General features: G+C 36.5%; 1 protein-coding gene across 1 annotated transcript; it reads left to right on the forward strand.

Moving 5' to 3' along the window:
• Positions 1 to 300: 300 nt before the first annotated feature.
• Positions 301 to 22421, forward strand: FGF5 (fibroblast growth factor 5). The gene is made up of 3 exons (XM_028507836.2): positions 301 to 883; positions 8251 to 8354; positions 21750 to 22421. Exons 1-3 carry the CDS (start codon positions 538 to 540, stop codon positions 22095 to 22097), a joined length of 798 nt encoding a protein of 265 aa, XP_028363637.1. The 5' UTR covers positions 301 to 537; the 3' UTR covers positions 22098 to 22421.
• Positions 22422 to 22636: the final 215 nt, after the last annotated feature.

Here is a 22636-nt window from a genome sequence, read left to right on the forward strand (position 1 = left end):
GGTTGAGAGGACAAGAACTCACTTCCACGCTTTAATCTCCCACTTCCTTCGCTGTCCCTGGAGGACTCAGCTGCACGCGGGCAGCTGAATTCCGCGCAGCGTTGGCTGGAGTCTGAGGGTGGCCGTGTGGCGCGTGAGAACAGCTGGGATGCGTGGCCCCGCGTCCGGGTGCAGCTCCCCTGCACTCGGCTTCTCCACCCCCTCACTCTCTCATCCCCTCCCTCCTCCACACCCCCGCCCCCGGGACCGCCAGCCTCCTTCTCCGCACCCGCCAGATAGTACACAAAGCGGCGGGTGAGAGGAAGCCTCGCAGGCGTGCACCGAGCAGTGAGATCACTGGCGTTATAAATATCTCAGTGCCAGCGCCGAGATCCGTTCGGGTGGCCTCTCTCTCTCTCCCTCTCCCCCTGTCTTTCCCGAGGCTATGTCCACCCAGTGCGGCGAGGGGGGCAGCGCCAGAGGCACGCAGCCGCGCGGGGGCTACAGAGCCCAGACCCAGCTCTACAAGATGCACTTAGGACCCCCGCGGCTGGAAGAATGAGCTTGTCCTTCCTCCTCCTCTTCCTCAGCCACCTGATCCTCAGCGCCTGTGCTCAAGGGGAGAAGCTCCTCGCCCCTAAAGGGCAACTCGGACCCTCTGCCACTGATAGAAACCTGGATGGTTCCAGCAGTAGCCAGAGCAGCAACAGCACAACGTCTTCCTCATCTTCCTCCCCTACGACTTCTCTGGGCAGCCAAGGAAGTGGCTTGGAGCAGAGCAGTTTCCAGTGGACCCCCTCGGGGCGCCGGACTGGCAGCCTCTACTGCAGAGTGGGCATCGGTTTCCATCTGCAGATTTACCCGGATGGCAAAGTCAATGGCTCCCACGAAGCCAATATGTTAAGTAAGTTGCTCGCTCTCTAGCAAAACCAGTCCTAAGCGGGTGGCCAGACATTCGGGAGGGACAACCCATTATTCCCTGGGCCACCGGGTCATCTTCGCAAGGCCGGGTCACTGGGACCCAGCTGGCTTTCAAAAGAGCCTGGTGGGTGGGGTGGAGACGCGTTTATATGGCGTGCATACACATACGGACTGGTGGGCACACGGAATGGCGATTCCTGAAGTGCAGGCTGCCTGGGGGCTGGTGCGCAGAGATAGGCACCTTATTTCCAGTCTGCCCTCGTCCCAAAGAAGAGCCTCCAGCCTGTGCCTGGAGGAAAAACAAAAATCTTTCTCCTTCAGTTTCTGTTTACTAGGTTAGCATTCTTCATTAAGTAGTATCAAAGTGCATCCCTTTTTCTTACCCATGACTAAAGGTATTTTTTAGAAGAATCAACTCTCACATACCCCCAGACCTGCCACCATAAACCCCAAATTATGTGTGTGTGTATATGCATACATATATCTATTGTGTATACATACTTGCACATTATATACCTACAGAATACATGTATATTCTAGGGGAGACCAAACATTGCTTGTTTGGAAGAAAACAGTGATCTGGAAAACTGGACATCTTTAGAAAGGGTGACGTGATAGACATTCGAAGTATTAGCTCTAGAGCTGGGTTTAGCAATGTTCAGTATCTTGAGATCAAGACGACACCTTGTTAGGAAGAGTGACTGGCCTTTGGTCCCCAAAGACAAATATAGGGTAAAGTTCTTTATTTTAGAAGAAATACAGAAGATGTTCAATTTGGTACAGGTGAAAATTGTGTAGGGTTTTATTTTGAAACCAAGTTTTAAATTTTCTTTGAGTTTTCTCTTTATGTATTTTCTTTCTCTACTTTCTCATTTCTCTTCTCTTCCACTCCGTCTGCAATTCCAGACCATCGCCTCCGCTCCTCTGCTTCCTCTCACTGCCTCTAGGCAGCTGGGGGTTGTGTGCGGAACTGGGGCGATCTCTGCCGGGCTTTTGCTCTGTAGGGCCAGGTCGCTCTTTCAGCGGGGTTAGTCCATCGGATAGAGTCACAGCCCAGTCCCCGATATACCAAAGAGAGGGATATGTGTCCAGGAGACAGCGCTGCGGGCAGCCACTTGCCTCAGGAGGTCAGCCTGGTCCTTCCCAGGTGTACTTCAGTCTCCACCCTCTGTAAGTTTGGTTGTTTTGACCACGTATTGTTTTCCTTCTCTACAGCAACGCCTGGGTCACGGAAATTGCTCACTTAATCTGTTGCTCACTTAAATTTCTCATTTAAGAATGAGGAAACTGAGGCTGGTAACTTGCTCCTTCTCAAACGCAGGACCACATGGGCTTTTTTGGGTTTCTTCTTTCCCAGGGTCCAGAGGCGCCCACATTGATGGGGTGGCCGGCTGGCAAGCCTCTTCCCAGGGTTCAGGAGCCGGGGTGAAAAAGACTGGTGGTTTGCTGTGGAAGAGAAGCAGGTGGATGCCCCCGTCCAATCCCCCCCCCACCCTTTGGCCCAGACTAGTCACTTGGGCTGTGCAGCTCCAGCTGACTGTGTTGCATATGGTGTGGTGGCCTGGATGCAGCTAGAGAGGCCCTCCATACACGCGCCAGTGGTCCCAGGGCTTCCCACATGCTTCTTACAGGAGCCCGAGCCTATGTTTTAAGGTTCATTTAACTCTTATCAAACAACTCACCATTTTTGGTGGTAGGGTGAAAGGAAATTTCCTGAGATTTCAGGGGCAGCGAGAGTTAAGTCTATTTCAGTATTTCCATTTGTCCTTGTTTTGTCCGACACAACCTTTTACTCCTTCAGACATAGGAGCTCATTCCCTACTGCTAGGAACCTTTCCTCCTTTTCTTAACTGAAAACCTCTTCTATTCTGTTCTTACAGTTCATCTAGGAAATTGGTATCAACAGAGGATAACTTCTGTGTTCCCAAGGGGCAGACCCAAAGTTAACATGCATTAAGCAGCAGTTGGATCCCAGGGGAGTCAAAGAGTGTGTCTGGGGTGGGTTTCGTGTGCTAGGGATCTCTGAAAAACAGACTTATTCCCAAGACATTCACCCTCTTCTCTTGGAAAAAAAAAACACATAGACAAAGAAATGTTTGCAGCTTAGGCCTTGCTCAGGGGACAGTTGCAGAAAAGCATAGGAAGGGAAAGGACAGCTCAGCAAAGAATATATTCAGCTAAAGAAGACCTTGACCAATATGTTATATCCAAGGTCCAATTTATTTTAAAATCCACCCGAAAGGTATCTATAAAAGAACAGGGATGTTTCCTAAACAGTGACTAAAGAACTTTCTTTCAATTAATAATTTCTTACTACATTGCAACTTATAGTAGCCTTTTAGCGTTCAGTGTGTAGGTTTCATATGACATGTGATCATTCACTTATTTATTCATTTATTTATTCATTCCTGCACCTAGGATACCTACCTACCCCAACTTGATATTTTGGTTACTTTTAGATTTGTTGCCAGATTGTTTTGTTTTTGGCTTCCATAAATTTTTGTCACAGAAGAAAGAATGACTAAAGTGTTCAAATCATGGTGATTTTTCTGCTTTGTGATGCAAGTGTGCAATACTACTTCGTAAGATTTCACTATCTTTGACTCATGAAGAACTTGTAGAATACATCATGTTTACCAGGGTAGCATGTAATTTGGAAATTTAAAATGAATCTCTGCCCTTAAGTAGCAGTGAATGAGAAACAGAGGCCTAATTACCTCTTTGAAGGTGCAGCACTTGATGGTTTCCTGACACACTGGTTAGGGTGCATGAGGAAACATTTGTCTAAGTCTCACAAGGGACACGGGGAGAGCTGGGGTGTATCCACTACAGTTTTATCTGATCGTCTAGTTCTGCTGTCTATGAGTGAGCAATGACAAAAAACTTACTTTTTGTCCTAGCTTGCTACTTCAGAAAAGAGTCAGAACTTGCCACAAAACTGCATTCTAACAGGTGCTTTTAAGCTCAATAGTTTTCTGTAATATTTGTGAGAACAAATATATATATATATGTCTCTCATCTATCATTGAACATCGAAATTTTTGCAAACTGTGAATGTTTTCTAGTTTCACCATCAGAAGCACACGCTGGCCATCAATTTTTGAAATGTAATTTGTTTAGTTAAAGTATACCCTCTTAGTATATTCTTATTCTTATAAGAATATAAGAATATTCTTAGTTCCCTCTTACACAATAGTTATCCCACGTTTTGAACACAGAGAGGAGAATCAAGCTTATTGCACATAAACTCTCTTTGGAGGAGATACTATGGAAGAGTTGAGAAAAATGGAGCAAAGATAGATGATGGCATCCAACTGTTGAGTAACAAAGGCTTTGCTTTCATTTATATTTGGTAAAGTTAGTTTCAATACAATGCTTTTGCTGACTTCTCTTGGCCCATTAAAGAATAGGCAATTGAATAATTGTCAATCTAAGGAGCAAAAGTTTAAGGCTATGGCTACAGAAAGCCAAAGTTTCATATAAAATATGAAAATTCCAATCATATATTTTGATTAAACTGAATCCTCAATATTACTGACTTTTAGAAATATGAATTCACTATCAATATTTATGTTATATAAGGTTAGCCTTTATGTTTTCCCCAAACCTAGATAAACCAGAATCTTTATCTACTGTATAGAAAAACTCAAGTGGAAAAATTCTGTTACTACTATAATCAGTAAAGACAGCTAAACCTGATATTTTAAAACTCAGATTTGATAATGATGCAGCATATGGGTCACTATGTGAACATAAATGGAGAAATTTCAGTTTTAAATTATTTTTCCTTGAGGACTTTCAGATAGGCTGTTGAAAGCTTTTGAATACATGGACTATCCGTGTTTTATTCACTAGGTAGGAAAAGAGAGAAAAGGGTGAAGAAGCCTATATAACTATATTAGCCATCTTTAATAGAGTTTTATTGTTTTAAAAATCTGGAACATACTGAAAAAGTCTAAATGTGTATTTTCTTACTGAAATACTTCATTGTAATGCATGCTTATGTTTGCAAGTCAGTGGATTAAACAGTTGTGTGTATAATCTGGGAGACACCAAGTGCTTGCCTCCTGCAACCTAGATGTCAACCCCAAAATTCCACCCAGAGAATTCCTTCTCTGAGCACTGACCTTTTCTTTTGATGCTTTTAAATGTGAATACCCTAGGAAATACAACATATTGTTGCCTGCACTTCAATATGAATTAATTTATATTGCTCCCTTCCCATTTCCAGGAAAGGACTAAAACATACTTCTGTAGATGTGTGCATATGGCGGGTCCTCAAAATGAAAAGAAAGGTAGTGAGGTAAAGAAAGTCCAATATAGAAAACATTCATAGACTATCCATGGTCTGTGAGACACACTTGCACTTAACACACTTGTGCTTAAGGATATTATCTTGGCATCCACAATGTAAATTGTAAATGTTCACTAAATGTATTATTACTGACTCCCAGAAAGAGTCAGGAAATTACTGAAATTGAAAAAAGAATTCATTGCAGACAAATATTTCTTAGGACTTAGATATGTATGATTTAATGCACATAGATTTATTATCTAGAATGTTATGTAGAAAATCTTTAGTGAGTTACTTACTGAGATTTAGCATAGTAAAATCATAGTAATCTCTTGAGGGAGGCAGGAAGTTGAATTATGGGGCTTATAGACTCTTCTCTAATATTCTAGAAAAAAAGTATTGTAAAATTACTGTTACAATTACTTTGGAAATTCTGATCTTACCAACATTCATAATATTATGCCGTAATTAAACGAAGACTTAGAAGATCATACCAAAGTTGCCTATGTGAAAAATTATTTTATTTAATCTCATTTACTCTCTATTCCTCATAATTTTAAGTAGAATGATATAAGTAAAAATAATTTTAGCCTTCAATTAAATATAATGTTCTTAAAATGGTAACATCCTTTTATTTTCAGGCAATCTATCATTTGTATGCTGAAACTTAAAAGAAAAGAAACCATGTAGCATGTAATAAAATAAAGTATTATTTCATTGACCCCATATATGAAATTCATTACAGTGCAAATTTTGCATAACATATATACATACAGAAGATACAATGTTAGGAAACAAGTTAAATAAGTGAAAATGGGTCTTTCTTAAAAATAGAATGTTAATGATTAGAAACCAATAGTGTACATAAACAGTTATAGAGCCTTTTTGCTTTGACTTCCTAAATGTCAGCATGCAAATACATATACTTAATGAGAATGTTACCTTTTATGCTGCCATGTAGTTTTTCACTAACATACAATACATTTGCATTTATAAAATGTAATTTACAATACATTTGCATATTCCACAGAGTGTGAAATAAAACACCTCTAACAATGTAGAGCCATGGGTGAATTGCGGGAAAACATGCGACCAAGTCTCTTCTACAAACTCCACATTGTCTCTTTGGCAGCGATTATTCTATACCCAAACAATATCTCACATCCTCTCTGTCTCACTATTTAACACATTTACACAGCATTCACAATCACAGCCACTATCTCTCAGAGATCTAAAATCCATTAATGCTCTTTTATCAAGATCATTCTGTACTTTTGATAGAAATATAACTTTCTATGGGATTTCTATTTATGTTTTACAAATATTATTAAACCTGCTCTATCTTGTAGTGTTTTTCATTATAAAAATACTCTGTGTGCTTCATTACTATTTGATAAAGTGATAATGCTTCTAAATCTTTGGAGGCACATCATAGTTTATAACTTATATAGCCAAATCTATTGCAAGTAGCATTTTTGAAAACATTTTGCAAAAAAGGATTTGAGACAGAAGTTTTTAGCAGTTTCTTTCTATAAGCAAAAAAAGTTCTTTTCTAACAGTTTTTAGTTTTTCTTCTTCCTTTTAAAGAAACATCTAATAAATTGGTAGCTGCAGTTTTCTTGAGATGTATTTTATTTATTCTAGGTTAAGAAAACTTAGTGCTGCTACTCCCCATCCCGGCAAGCTTCCTGATCAAATATTGTTCAGAAATCAATTTGAACAAATAAGTGGCAGTATTCATTACAATTGTAGGTGTTAGCTCACATTGTGCAACATCAGTGCTCAATAAAGATATTCTAAAAAAGATATTCTCATGTGTTTATACACATATATGCATATCCACAATATACTACTTTTTTGTAAGTTGAATAATCTTTGTATGTATTTCAAATACTCCAGGAGGAGATTGTTATTTCAAGAAAAACAGATGAATTATGCTATTTCACAATGAGGTCTTAACTATATATATAGTTAATATATAACTATAGTTATATATTATATAGTTATATAGTAATATATAACTATATATATATATTTGAGTATATAGTATATACTCAAAGTATTATAGATTGAAATATAGATTTTCCCTATCCCTCCCATCTTTGCTGTCTTACTTTCTAGGATAGAAGATAGGCCCCTTTGTAGTATTAGTGAACTATATTATTTTGTCCTTTTTTAAAACCAATTTGATGTAGGCAATTAACAAAAAGCACTATACATTTTTCTTATTCATATAACATATACGAGACTATAAAACAGGTAGGAATTCCAAGTATATACAGACTGAATCTCATTTTTAAAAATGCTCTATGAACAGTGGTGTGTGATTCTCATGACCTGGTGGATTTGGGCTTTCAAATTATTATAGGAGACAGAGCAACTTTGACTTGGTAATACTAAATATAAGCATTAACATAATAAAATACTTCATTAAATTTTTTCTGAGAAAAGTCATTCAAAATGCAAGATGTCTCAAACCATAATCCATTAAACACTTCATTGAGCCAACAATCCCAAATGATTTATAATGCTTTTAGTAGCTTATGTGTAATCTTAAATAAGCTACTCACTAAATGATTAAGTATAGTATATATTGATTTGTACTCTTCTGATTATGACACTTTGAGAAAAGGGATTTCTTTTATGAAAATAAGTATTGTTTTTATGTCTTTCAACAGTTTATGCTAATCTTGAGTTTAAATATTAAATATTGCATTACTTCTTATAGAAAGCAATGCATAAAATCATTTTGAAAAATATTTTCTAAAGGTCCTTCAATTCCTTCAAAAGTTGAAAAGATTCTACTGTCAAACATTATTTCCTAAAAGCGACTTATTATTTGCAAAAAAGAAAAGAATTACTTATGAAGCAGAACTACATTTTTGAATCTTGAAATCTATTGTATTAAATGAACATTTTATGGCTAGCCTTTTAAAAACAGAATGTTTTTAAAAATCACATTAATAAAGAAAGGAAATAATTTATGTAGAAATTTAATTCTTCACAATGGTATATGGAGGAGTCTGTGTTTTATTTTGGGATTTCTGTCATCCTAGGTATTTTGGAAATATTTGCTGTGTCTCAGGGGATTGTAGGAATACGAGGAGTTTTCAGCAACAAATTTTTAGCGATGTCAAAAAAAGGAAAACTCCATGCAAGTGTAAGTAGAACGACTTTATATTTGCTAAAGGTGTTATGGAGATTTTACATTTGTAAAATGGAATGAAGTGACTTTTTAAATTAATAAGCAAATAGGACAATTTGTCCAGAGAACTTAATGTTTTTTGTTTTTATAAAATTATATGTACATTTAACCAAAAACATTGTATATGTTTTTGTAAGTAATCATGTAAATGTTTTATTTACTTGAAAAGACAGAGCCTACAAAAAATTGTAAGGGTAATTGCATTAGAAAATAACATTCTCAAAGTGATTGCCATTACTTATTTCTTAGAGCGGTTCAAGTGAGAAGAAATATTATGGAAATAATACATTATGTAACATTTTAAATTTATATGTTTATGATGGTTGTGTATGTGTATTTAGTTGACCAGGTTCTTATTTAATTTTACAAGCTGCTCATGATGTCAACAACTGGTTCTAAGTAATATAACATATTTTCATTTTAACAAGTACTGAGGAAAGAAACCAATAATGAAAACATTTTGACCTTTCATAGAGAAATTTTATTTTATCCATTTGCAAAATTTTCACCTTGTATTTTTGGAGCATCAAAACAATTATTAAAACTATGAAGACTTCACTTACACTCATAAGTACTTCTTCAGACCACCTATACAGTTTGTGAGCAATTTATAAATTATAGAGTTCTGTGCTTCGTTCTGAAAATGTTGATTACTTGGGAAACATTAACACATTTTAAAGTTAGTAAAATATGTTTAGCTTAGTTTTCCTACTCACAGATTCTGTTAATTTGTATTAGTACATAAGCATAGTACTTAAAAATGATTTGTGCCTTTTCTATAGTATACTAAGTTGGGTTTTTTAGATTTCACTTATTTATTTTTCAGAGAGAAGGGAAGGGAAGGAGAAAAAGAGGGGGATAGACATAGATGTAAGAAAGAAACATGAATTGGTTGCTTCTTGTGTGCACCCTGACCAGCACCAAATCTGACCAGGAGTCAAGTGGGCAACCTTTTGCTCTGTGGGACACTGCTCCAACCAGCTGAGCTGCACCAGTCAGTGCAGTAAGTGCACTACATGCACTGTAGTGTACTATGTTTTGTCACATTAAGTCATTGGAAAAAGCAAGTCTTTAATGGTAGTCCTTTAATTCTTATGCCCTTTGATTCTTATTAAATGAATTGGAGAACCATTACTTTTACAATTTTCAAAATATATAGGAAGTTTTAGTTGTGTGCAATCAATTGAAACTTATCATTTATGATTTCTACTTTACAGTCCTTTAGAAAATTCAATGAGAATTCCATTTGGTTCACTGTAAGACTTTCAATTTTCCTTTCCCTAACACCTAAAGGTGGTTTGTTAAATAGCAATTAGAGGAGGCAGTAGAAGTAAAGCTTTTCCTATAGCTATTTGAGGATTAACTGAAATAATACATATAAAGCTTTTGTATTAGTATTTGGTGCATTGTAAGTGTTCAACAAATATTAGTTATCACTGTATGATTATCTAAATATAATAAACTACTGAAATCTCAGTTTATTAAAATAAATAGAAAACCTTTATTATGTTCTTTAATCACATAGTCAGAATTTTTAAAAGATTTACCTATTTCATTTTCTGGGGTGGTTATTATATTTTAGCAAGGTATAATATAGCATTCATAAAATAATTACTTTTTGATTGTTTTACTATTTTAAGGAGCAAATTTCTGCATTGCTTTGGAAAAGTAGGACATGCCACACTACTTTTTAAAAATCGATTGTGACAAGTCCACATACAGAATAGAAAACAATGGACCAAATATCTGCATGGAATAAATTTTCCTCAGTCAGCTTCAAAGTTATGAAAAGATTGAAATCTTCAAAACCTAAACATCAGAATAATATGTGGTGCATGTAAAAAAATCTTTTTCTTACTGGTTTGTTTTGGGTGAAAATCTTGATTTTTTAAATATTCAGATTTGTGCCTTAGAACATGCAAAAAAATAGACTAAACTTAGGCCAGCTTAAGGATAATTGCCACAAAAAGCAAAGTATTACAAATGGATGCCAATTAGAAAGGTCAAACCGAGAGGTTAGGATACATGAATCCTGTGTCAAAAGCAAGTAACAAATTTCCAGAAATTTGACCCAAATGTCTAAGGACGGCTGGCTGAAATAATGCAGATAATGCAAAAACAGCATCTGTTATTCTTTCTCATCTTGGCAGGCTAAAGTTATTTCATGGAATAATGACTTTTAAACAGTACAAAGCAAGTCTTGCTCTTGTCACTCATTGAAGCTCTTTGATATAAAAGTCATCCTGATGACTTTGGGCTGAATTGTAGATAAAAAATTAAGCCCTATGATTATGTGGATTCTTTTTAAACCAGTTGTCTAAGCCCACTTTCTCTTATCAGAGCTTTTATTAGCACTTTTTTTTCTAGATGCAAGACTAATTAAATTATAAAGTGATTTGCTTTTAAGGAAGTTGAATTTAGAAATAGTATTAATCCTAGCAATGATCAGTTTTAAGCACAGATGGCTTCTTTCCTGTAATCAGGTTTATTTAAATGTTGAAAATTGTTCTTGTCACGTTATATATACTTCCAGTATTTGATTTAGTTGTTTTACCAAATTGCATCATTGCTAAAAAGGCTACAAACCTTCTACTTTCAGGGTTAAATGTGTAATTTGTAGTTTTTTTCAATTTAATCATTGTAAAGGGTCATTTAACAAGTACCTTTGTAATCATTGTGAGACACATACAGCCGCACATGACAGTGAGTCCTCAATGTCATCAATAAGCTCTCGGAAACTGCAACTTTAAGCAAAACTATGGATATGGAAGACAAGTTTACTACAGGCTAATTGAAATAAATACAAGTTAATTACTATGGCATATCTTATCATAAAATATCCCTGAGCTTCAAATAAAGATCTAAAACACTTCTAATATTAAACATGGAAATGTATACGAGCTCTATAGACCTTTACGAAAGATTAACGAGAACAAGAATTCGAATTCTTTCTAAAACCACTTATTTCAGTTCAGGTCACAGGTGGCCGGAGCCTCTGTGAGCAGCTCAGAGCACCAGGTGGGGACCCACCCTGGACAGGACACCCTTTCCATCAAGATACACTCACACGCACCCACACTCACTCATGCTGGTGCAATGTAGGCACACCAGTTCACCCCACGTACACATCTTCAGGATGTGCGGAGACACTGAGGTTTCTGGAGAAAGCCCATGCAGACATGGGGAGAGCATGCAAACTCCACATGGACAGTAGACCTGACTCAAAATAGATTTTTTTCATCAATGTTATAATAAAATGATGCTGAAAAAAACAGCCTTACATGAGGACCTGCTGTGTGTATAATATCATCATATATATATCTTAAATTTACACAATGTTACATGTCAATTATATCTCAATAAAACTTGGAAACATTTAAAAATTAATAAAGAGTAGTTTTACAGTTTTTATTTACAAAGTAAATGTATACTAAAAATGTAAAGTATTTATATAATTATGGAGAAAGAAAATCCATACTCTTAAAAATATTCATGGACAATTGTAGATTCTCAATTTGATTTTTATAGTAATAAATCTGAATGTTAAATATTAGTTACTAAACAGAGATAATGTATTTGCATAATTTTTAAAAGTTCTTCCAGTCACATTATTTCATGACATAATTTGGTGAGAAAGAGTCTCAGAGATGTTAAATATATTCCTAGGTTCACGCAGTTAAGTGACTGAACCAGACCCATGTCTTTATAGGCTGAAATGCTTGGTAGGTAAAAGTTAGTTTGAAAGAAGATATGTTTTGTTTGGGACTAATTACCGGCACATTGTTTTCACCTATCATTTTATAGGAATTAATAATTCCATGATTTAATAATAATTTTTATATTGCATTTCAAAGAATGCACACTGTTGTTCATCCTTAGAGTACTGTGCTTGCCCACCCTCTACACACCACCTGTTTCTCCTCTTCACTCATTTCAAACTCTTTTTGAAATCTTTTTATCCCCGTCTACTTCTGTATTTTCCAATACTTGCTTTTAAAATCTGGATAGGAGGGGATGTGCCCACCACTGAGCAAATTAGAGCTTTACAAATGTTGGTTATTCAATGTGGTGATGACTTTCATAGGGAACCCCTGTCAAGATGAACTTTCAAAACAGAAAAGACATCTGTTTTGTTCACAGAAAATCTTCGTCTAGAAATGCTTCATTGTCAATGGACACAAAGATGATACATGGTTTTATCAGCACAGAATAGTTAGATTTTGGCAACATTTATTCTGATTTCTTTTGTGTGCTAAGTTTGTAAATTCGGCAAGAAGTTTTCTTTGAACTTCAACCATCTCTGTACACACTGCTCCCTGCACTCATTCAAGGTACATATGCCTACCAATCTACTCACAGCTCTCCTTAAAACCTCTGCTGGTATATACTTTAATTATACAATGCAACCAAATTCCTACCATGCAGGTTTTTTTTTCAGTATTCTTTACAAGGATGAAGGTGTATGGTCTTCCCCCAATAAGTTGGGAATTTTGGAGAGTAAGAGTAGAAAGCTGCTTCCCAAATGGTGAAGGGGGTTGGTTAGTCAGAGCTCCCCTTATGGTCTCTTTCTGAACTCATCCCCAGGCTGGGCTCACTTACAGAACTGAGCACCTTCTTCTTCTGTCTCTGTCTCTCTGCCTATTTGTTCCTGCTCCTTCTTGACACTGTTCCTGTTCTCTCCTCAGGTTTGTTGTCTTTATTGAAAGTCCCACTGAGAGCCTTTCTGCATTTATCTGAGGTGGGTCCAGTTGTAAGAGGCCTTGAGTGCAGTGGTTAAAAGCACAATTAGAATGTGTCATTCTACTTAACTTAAACTGTATCATTGTCCATCATTTTTCTATTCCTTGGCTTCACCAACTCTAAAACTAGGAAAATGCAAGGTACAATCTATTGTGATGGTTGAGCATTTTAAATGAAACAACACATATAAAGCACTTAGAATAGTGTCTGGAAAGTGTATCAACATTTCATGTTAAAAAAAGGATCTTGAATTTGCTCTCAGGCAGCTGTTTGATGATCCTCAATCTCCTTTCTTAGAAGATTTTCTGATTTGGGGGTCAGGCAGCTGTGACCCCTCAGATATTTAGGCCATCCCCAAATCCTATTTATCATTGACCTTTTTTTCTTGAGGTTCAAACTTTTCATGCATTATGTAGCTCCTTATCTCCTGAGTTTTTCCTTTTTCCAAGGAACTTAATTTGAAAGCAAAATTTTCAGGCTTAAGCTCTTAAGGAGGCAAGAATTTCCAGTGCTCATAATCTCATAATTCTTTCAGAGTTTTATTGTGCATCTTATTTTTTTCTTCCAAAAGTGTAAATCCCAGAAAAGGTGGTTACCATGTGTTCTTTGTTTTTTTTTTTTATAAAGTATGCATGATAGCTCATTGCCTATTGGGGAAAAATGTTTTAGCTTACTTTAAAGATCCAGACAGAAGCATGTGGTAAAATTATTTTTGTTTCTCAGGGTTTTAGGGGATCATGTTTGGAAGGAAAGCTAATTGCAGAGTTTACGAAACAGGCATGGAATGTGTGCTTGATCACCCCTAAGCAAGGACGAGAACGTCCTCTTTTCCTGGTTTTAGAGGGTGCCAGCTGGCTTCCTTGGGATAAGAGTCTGGACTGGACTTCCTGTGCCCGGCAGAGTGAAGAGGAGTGGGTGGCCCTAGGGCTGGGCATGTTAATGGAAAGGGGAAATGGAGGTTTGAGTAATAGTTACCATCATTAAAAAATAACTTATTAAGCACTGCACCCTTCCAGTCAAGACTATGAGCCATATAAAGACACTCAAATAAAAACTTCCCTTGCCCTCTAAGAGCTTCCCATTTACATAACAAAGGTGAAAGTGTAGTAATTCAGGCTCAAAATGGGTTCAGGACTCTGCCTTTACATAATTACCAGTTTCCTCTCTTTTTTCCACACTATGTAAATCTGGTTGGAGGACCTATTTTACTGAGGAAGTGTGGTTGTGAGGAAATGAGTTGTAGCTTTAGAGATTCAGTTCAGCCTAAAGAGAGATACGGGGTTATATTTCTCTGATGGTTTAGGGAGTGGCACTTGGTTTTCACCAGTTTTTTAACATGGAGCAACTTCAGGGCAAGTGAAACTATGAAAGCCTAGGGCATGCCCTTGGGTGGTATGGTGTTATGGAAAGAACTTGACTCTGAGATTTAAGTCACAGGTCTACCCTGGCACTAGATAAGTATGAGGCTTTAGATGAATCATTTTATTTACATCTCTGACTAGAAAATCAGACAAAAACATCTTAATAATCATGGAATTATTGTGAGAATTAAGTAATATATGTAAAATACCCCAATAGCCCAGTTTTATTGAGTAATTAAGAACCTTTGAAAGAAAACTTCTATCTTACGATCTCGAAGTGTGGTCCTCACCTCACCTGCATCCAAATCACTCGGGATGCTGCTTAGTGATGCAGACAGACGCAAAGTCTCACTTCAGACTTACTGAAACACAATCTCTGGAGATAGGGCCTGAGGAATCTGTATTTTGAACCAGCTCCCTGGGTCACTTTAAGTCAATGCATGAAATTTGGAGAAGAAATTCTATAGTTGGATTTCTTCACTATGTCACCTCAGGTTGGTTTATTATGAAACCAACTTGTATGTTCCTTTGGTTGCTGAGTATAAAGAACTGAGATATAAAATGGACAGATGGACAGCGCCAAGCAGGAAATATGCCCATGTCCTGGAGATAGCTTGGTATGGCTACAACTGGCCCATGTGAGATTTCTATTACAGTGAGGAGTAAAAGGCAGTCAGTCCCCTTGCATGTATGGGACCCTGTTCTGGGGCATTCTGCTTGGGAGAAATTGCAGCAGGGTCTGGCTTTCAGCCTTCACTCACCATCACAGGCAGGTGCTTTTGTGCAGGGAACATCCCACACAACCATCCAAAACAGCCTGGGGTAAACGACACCCGTCGGGGCACCCCACTGGTGGCAGTAGGGATGGGACAAAGAAGCACTTTAAGGATATGGGGGAAAATGAAGTAGAGATGCACACAGCAAGGAAACTTTAGGTAGGGCACAATTTGGTCTATAATTGTTTTTTATTACAGTCTGTAATAGTATTTTAATTATTTAATAATCTTATAGCCTATAAAAACATTTTAATTGTTCATATTTGGTTAATTATTTCTTAACTTTATAAAGTTTAAGGAAAAGAGGCAAATCAAAAGAAAGAAAGTGAAATCAAGAATTAAAATTGGCTAAATATCTAGCAAACACCAAGATTTATGATGGTGTTAGTCCAAATTTATTCCTCTTTCTATACTTCTTTCACAGACTGCACATTTACTTTTTTAGTTGCACATAATGAGAACTGGTACTTGTTTGCGTAGCCTCAACTCACTCATTACAAGATCCTCAATTATCTTACAACATGATATTTACCAAAAAAACCAGAACTATGTTAAAAGGGTTTAGAAATTTTTTTAAAAACCCTTCTAAGGGTTTAGAAGTTTTTTAAAAAACCATTTTGTTTGGTTTAATTGAACATCAGATTTTAATTAACCAGAATTAGTTTTTTTTTAATATCCCAGTTAATCAAAGTTTTATCTTCTTTTAACTGAATTTGATCTGTCTTCTAAATATCCATTGTATCCTTATGTGTGAACAGTATAATCAAGGCAAAGTATCCCTCTAATTCTAAAGTTCTTGTCTTCATTAACACCACCACATTTTTTAAAAAATATTTTATTTATTTATTTTTTAGAGGGGGAGAAGGGAGGGAGAAAGAGAGGGAGAGAAACATTGGTTGGTTGCCCTTTCTTTTCACTCTGACTGGGGACTGAACCTGCAACCCAAGCATGTGCCCTGGCCAGGAATCCAGTCGGCCACCTCTCACTTTGCAGGACAATGCCCAACCAACTCAGCCACATTGGTCAGGGCAACACCACCATGTTTTCCCTTCTCTGAATAATTTGGATATTCAAGCAAAAATAGTTTAAGTTATATATTTTTTGTCAGTTAGGACTACATTAAATTATATAGAACTTAGCTCATTTAAACATTTCATTTTAATTATGCAATTATGGCTTATTGAATGAAACTTTTGTTCTAATTACTATTTTTAAAGTTTATTTTATTTATAGTTAACATACAATGCTAAATATTTTTGTGGTGTACAAGAAAGTGATTCAACACATATATACCTTAAAAAGTGGTCTCAACAATAAGTCTAGTCCCCCCTAATACTATACATAGTTATTACGATATTAATGGCTCCATTCCCTATACTGTACATTACATCCCCATTATTTATTTTATAACATGATATTTTCAGTTCTTTTTTGTTCAGTTCTTTTCATTGCATTTACTGGGGTGACATTGGTTTATAAAATTATAGAATATATCATCTGTATATTTTATTGTGTTCAAACCCCAGGTCAAATCTCCTTTTGTCACCATTTGTCTCCTTTTACCCTCCTCCCATCCTCCTTTCCCTCTGGTAATCACTATACTGTTGTCTGTGTCTATAAGTTTTTTTGATGTTGTTTTTTTAATCTCCTTTTTTTCATCCTGCCCCCTCCCCTCTCCTGGCTGTCAGTCTATTCTCTATCTAGGTAGCTCTTAATCCCCTTTCCTTTTTCTGCTGAACCTCCCATCCCTTAATACTCTGGCAACCGTCAGTTTGTTCTCTGCATCTACCAGTTTGTTTCCTTTTCATTTTATTTGTTCATTTATTTTGTTTTTTAGATTCCACATAAAAGTGAAATTACATGGGATTTGTCTTTTTTTGGTCCAACTAATTTCATTTAACATAATACTCTCTAGCTCCATCTATGTTGTCACAAATGGCAATATTCCATTCTTTTTTATGACTGAGTAATATCCCATTCAATGCAACTTGTTTTTACACTTGCAAGATCAATTAAAAACATAGATAATTTAAGCCAACAAAGAACATGGGCAGGACAATGTGTATACTGTTTTTCATTGTAAATGTGGTAACTAGCACCATGCCTGGCATGTAATACAGTCAATGAACATCTATTGAATAAATTTGTGAAAAAAATGAATTTGAAACATTAATAGGAATGCTTTACAAACATCTTAATGATTGGTTTTGTTGTTGTGGTCAATGGAGGCAGGGCAATGAGGTGATGAGGATCTTGATTTCAATATCTTATTTGAAATTTGATTCCCTGTCCACAGCTTAACTGTGGGAAAAAAGTCTTGTATCAACTTCACTTTGCCTAGGGAAATAATACAGCTCTATTTTAAAAATACATATTTTGCTACAGGACTTTTTATAATTCAAAGGAGAGTTTAAAAATTAAAAGTAGCCTGAAAACTTTATTATGCAAAATTATGTAATGATAAATGTATATATATTTAAATTCTTGTAGCTAAGACCTATGCTGCTTATTGGCTCTGTTATAAAGATGCTTCGTGCGTGACTTTAGAGACAGGGATGCCCTGCTCAGGGTCACGATCTTGTCAAGAGTGACAGGAACAGTCGAACCCTCAAGAAGAAACCAAATCTCCAGATGAAAAATCTCACTGAACTGTTTGTTTCAAATGGGTCTGTTCCATTGTAGCTGGAGGAATTTTTTAGACAAAACATTAAATTAGAAGTCAATTATAAAAGCCAAAACAGTCTGACTGCCTTTACCCCTGTCTTAACACAGGATTTAGAGAGACTGAGTGACTGCAAGTGGTGTGTGGGCCCTCAGATTGTGCACATTTCTACCCATGTGACAGTTAGGTGACCTTTGAAAAATCCAGAACCTGAACAGCCATCTTTTAGCTTAAGAAAGAACTTCTAAACATGAGTCTAGAGGAACAAAAGAGAAAGTTTCTAGATTAACTAATTTTAGAAGGTGATACCAGTGGGCTTTCACTCACATGAAGACTCAAAGGAGGAATGGCTATAGGTTTCATTCATTTCGGGCCAGTATGTGTATGCACCGCACCAATGAAAAAAGGATGTTTTTTTCTTTATTTTCTTTGACACTGCCAGGGGAAAAAAATAGGTTACATAATGTAGTGTACTTAAACCTAACTGCCAAAATTAAAGGCAATCACAGCTATCTCTAGTTTAGGAAAATGGATTTGTGTGTGTGTGTGTGTGTGTGTGTGTGTGTGAAAAGGGTAGAAGTCAGATCAAAGTATAATGTATTATGTATTTATTTTTAACTGTTTTCAAATGTATTTTAAGAAAAAATATCTGAAGCAGGGTAAATATACCTGCTGTTTTTTTTTTTTTAATTTTCAACCTATAACATTTTTTCCCATTGCTTTTAGAGAAAGAGAAAGGCAGACAGGAAGGGAGAGAAGCATCAATCAGTTGCCTCCCATACACACCCAGACTGGGGATCATATACTGCACAGTGGGAATTGTAGGTGTCTGGACCACACCTGGTCCAGGAGCAATCCTGCAACCTAAGCATGTGCTGTGAATGGGAATTGAACCCGCATTCTTTTGGTTACAGACCACTCTCCAACCAACTGAGCCACACTGGCCAGGGTCCTGCTACTTTTTAAAATGAAACTTCCTATACCTTTCTAAATGCTTATCCTTTTATGTAACAGAAAACATTCCAAGTGGCTATAGCCTTTATTTTGAAATAAAACTTTGGGGCTATCTAATTGAATTAAAGAACATTTACCTGTATTTTTCGGACCATAAGATGCACCTAGGTTTTAGAGGAAGAAAATAGGAAAAAAAATTTGAAGCAAAAAATGGGGTAAAATATTTCATAACATAAATAACATCATATTTCACCAATATAAATGTAAACAGGACTCAACAGCAGCATTAACAACTATTATTCCTCCCAAATTTGGGGGGGAAAGTGTGTCTTATAGTCAGAAAAATGCCATAAGTCCTTTAAAGAGCTAGGCAACTATAGACAAATGTAGATTTGAATTGTAAGAAACTATTTTTATTTAAAAAAAATATGTGCTCTTCTAAAGTGAATGTCAGTGTCAACCTTGGCCTAAATGTAGGCTGTAGATTACAGGATGAGAAAAAGCCACAGGCAGCAGTTCTTTAAAACACCTGCTTCCAGCCTGCTGAAGATCAAATCCAGGGAATCACCAGTAGCCATGTGGCCGTTCCAAATATATACCTTCATAGCCCCCCAAATAAAGAGCCTCATTGATTAAACTACATTTGAATGTAAACTGTCATACATAAAGTCAATGTGCTGTTGGAAATGCTCTGGAACTGATTGGCTTCTATGTTCGTCTTTTGCATAGACAATATTCCACGTAACTCTATCAACAAATCTGTGTAGATTGCCTCCCAGCGTCCAGGCTTCCAGTTGGTGTTGTGATCTATACTGCAGAGAAAAGTTTGGCATTGCTAGAAAAAGCGAGGACTTTTAATTCCAGTATAGAACATCTTGGTCTGATATAAAAATATATCATATACAGCAAGTCTTCAAATAGCATTGCTTTGTTCAATATTGTTTCATTATAATGTTGATGAGGGGAAAAGATTGATTCCTGGCCCAGGTCCCTCTGTCTGTGTTGAGTCTGCCATTGTCCCCTGTCTGTGTGGATTTTCTCTGGGGATCCTAATCCCTCCCACATCCCAAAGATATGCCCACAAAATGAACTGATCTGTCAAATTGTCCCTGGACGCCCACCACCCTGAACTGTAATAAGCAGATTGGAAGGGAATTCCCTTATTTGTTTTTATTAATGCTTCTTAAACCTCTGTATAGATCTACTTTCTGTCTTTCTGTGTTTAATATTAGAAGTATTTGGTTCTTTATTTAGAAGTTTGGTGTTTTTTTTTTGATAAAAAATATGTCATAGGAACTTAACTTGTGTTTATATCAATTAGCCTATGGTAACATTGGTTTCCTAATACACCATTTCACTTGAATCCTTTATGTCCAAGAATGATGCCAAGTGAGGACTTTTACTTTATATATATTTAGTGTTTAATATATAGGCATCAGGTATTTGATATAGAATATATATATTTAATATATATTTTGTATTTAATATTTATATAAATATATATTTAACACATATGTCTCTATTTCTAAGCCCAGGATTTCTATACAAATTGTGCTTCCTGAAATTGTAAAACCTGGTGGTCTGGTTTACAATAGGAATTCTAATTGTTTTGAGGGTTATGAACTCTTGTGTTTGATGAAAGCCACAGATCTTTCCTTAGAAAAGTATTTTGATTCTCACAATAGCCCTATGTGTGTAAAGATTGTGGATACGAGGAGCTTAAAGCTAAGGACCCCATGCTCAGGCTCTTCCCCCATGCCATATTCTTTTAGCCATTTCAGAGCTCGTACTGGCCTACTTTTGTCAGCCTCATCTCTTGTTCCTCCTCTTGTGCATCCTAAGCGGAAGTCACACTGAATTACTTCCAGTAGTGTCATGCTGACCTGTGAACACACTGTTCCAGCCCTGCTCCCTGAAAATCCTTCATCACCTGACTACTCACTGCTGGAAGACTGAGTTCAGATGTCACCTTTTCTCGGAAGACTTTCCAGCCCTCTTGCCTGCTACCTCTATCCTTTTAGGCTCCTTTCCTTTACCCTAGCATTGTACCCTCTGTATACTGCTGTCACAATTCTGTTTTATTTATCAAGCTGCACTGTGATGGATATTGACTTGTCTGCTTCTTCTACTATTTCTACTATTCCAAAGGCAGATATTGTGTGTGTGTGTGTGTGTGTGTGTGTGTGTGTGTGTATGGGGGAGACAGAGAGAGGTCGATGTTTGTCTGAAGTGTTGCTAATGATTCAAAAAGTAATTTTTTCTTCCTAGCATCAGATATACTCTTCTGCATCACCGTGTGAAGATATATTTTTTACTAAAAGAACTCTTAACACATGCAATATTAATAGGGCCATATGTTACCCCTCTCTCAGTACCATGAATCCTACTGATAACACTGAAAAAAACGCATTCTCGTTTCAAAGGAATAACATGACCACATTTCTCTGAACATGAATTCATATTTTATTAGGCAATTATTTCTGTGTAATACAGTTCTATTTTCTTGATGGCTTAAAAGAGGAAAATCTTACAAGTTAATTTTTAACTACAAATTTAAAAGTAGTTTAAAAGCAGTAACCGAATTTAAATATATTAAGAGTTTCTGTTATCATGTTTATATACATTGATGTTATTTTACTAAGCACATAGTAGACAGAAATCAGTTTACAAAGATGACTAAAGTAGGACTATAGAAACAAAATAGTAATTTTAAAGTGACTTTTAAAAAGGCAAGTATTTCCTTAGAAAATAGAATGTAGTAGGAGGACAGTAGTCGATGGAATTCTTGTTTTTTTCTTTATAGTACAAGACCTCTTTTTATTACACACTAAAAATACTTTATATTTTTATTCCCTAGGCCAAATTTACAGATGACTGCAAGTTCAGGGAGCGATTTCAAGAGAACAGCTATAATACCTATGCCTCAGCAATACACAGAACTGAAAAAACAGGACGTGAGTGGTACGTGGCCCTGAACAAGAGAGGAAAAGCTAAACGGGGCTGCAGCCCCCGGGTGAAACCCCAGCACATCTCTACCCACTTCCTGCCCAGATTCAAGCAGTCGGAACAACCAGAACTCTCTTTCACGGTTACTGTTCCTGAGAAGAAAAAGCCACCTAATCCTATCAAGCCAAAGGTTCCCCTTTCTGCACCCCGGAAGAGTCCCAACACAGTGAAATACAGACTCAAGTTTCGTTTTGGATAATGTTCAGCTTGGCCTTGTGAGAAAGCACACTTTCTCCTCAGGAGTTTCCATAGGAGTCTTTACGGATCTGAAGAAACATTTTTGGACACAGCTTCAGCTCTACTACACTGTAGTGAAGTCAGGTCATTTGTTTCAGTGTGACTGAAACAAAAATGTTTTCTGATAGGAACTGAACTGGAATTCTTTGTATAAATACAGGGAGCACCCTGCTTCAGTTCAGTAAGACATAAAGCCTTTATGCTTAGTGCATACCAGGACTCTGTGTTTCCAAAGCGTTACACAGCGTGGACTATGTATTTTTCTGACTTTTACATATCAACATGAAAGAAAACACATGATATGTTTTTATTTTTGGTTTCCAAAGAATATTTTGATGCAGATAAAATATTTTATTAACTTTTGGTGGTTTTTTTTTGTTTTTTTTTAAAGTACCTCTGCATTGAGCATATTTTCTTACTTTTATTATTTTAATTAATATGACATGAACAATCATTTTAATGAATTATAAATATGTTTATAACTCATGTGTAACATGTGAA

The sequence above is a fragment of the Phyllostomus discolor genome, chromosome 1 (genome assembly GCF_004126475.2).
Source record: "Phyllostomus discolor isolate MPI-MPIP mPhyDis1 chromosome 1, mPhyDis1.pri.v3, whole genome shotgun sequence".
In the NCBI taxonomy this organism is placed as follows: domain Eukaryota; kingdom Metazoa; phylum Chordata; class Mammalia; order Chiroptera; family Phyllostomidae; genus Phyllostomus; species Phyllostomus discolor.

Bases quoted from the DNA above. Each gene is read 5' to 3' on its own strand.
- FGF5 (XM_028507836.2), top strand. From the start codon at position 538: ATGAGCTTGTCCTTCCTCCTCCTCTTCCTCAGCCACCTGATCCTCAGC. The intron at 884-8,250 runs GTAAGTTGCTCG...CTGTCATCCTAG, and splicing joins CCACGAAGCCAATATGTTAA to GTATTTTGGAAATATTTGCT. The intron at 8,355-21,749 runs GTAAGTAGAACG...TTTATTCCCTAG, and splicing joins AAGGAAAACTCCATGCAAGT to GCCAAATTTACAGATGACTG.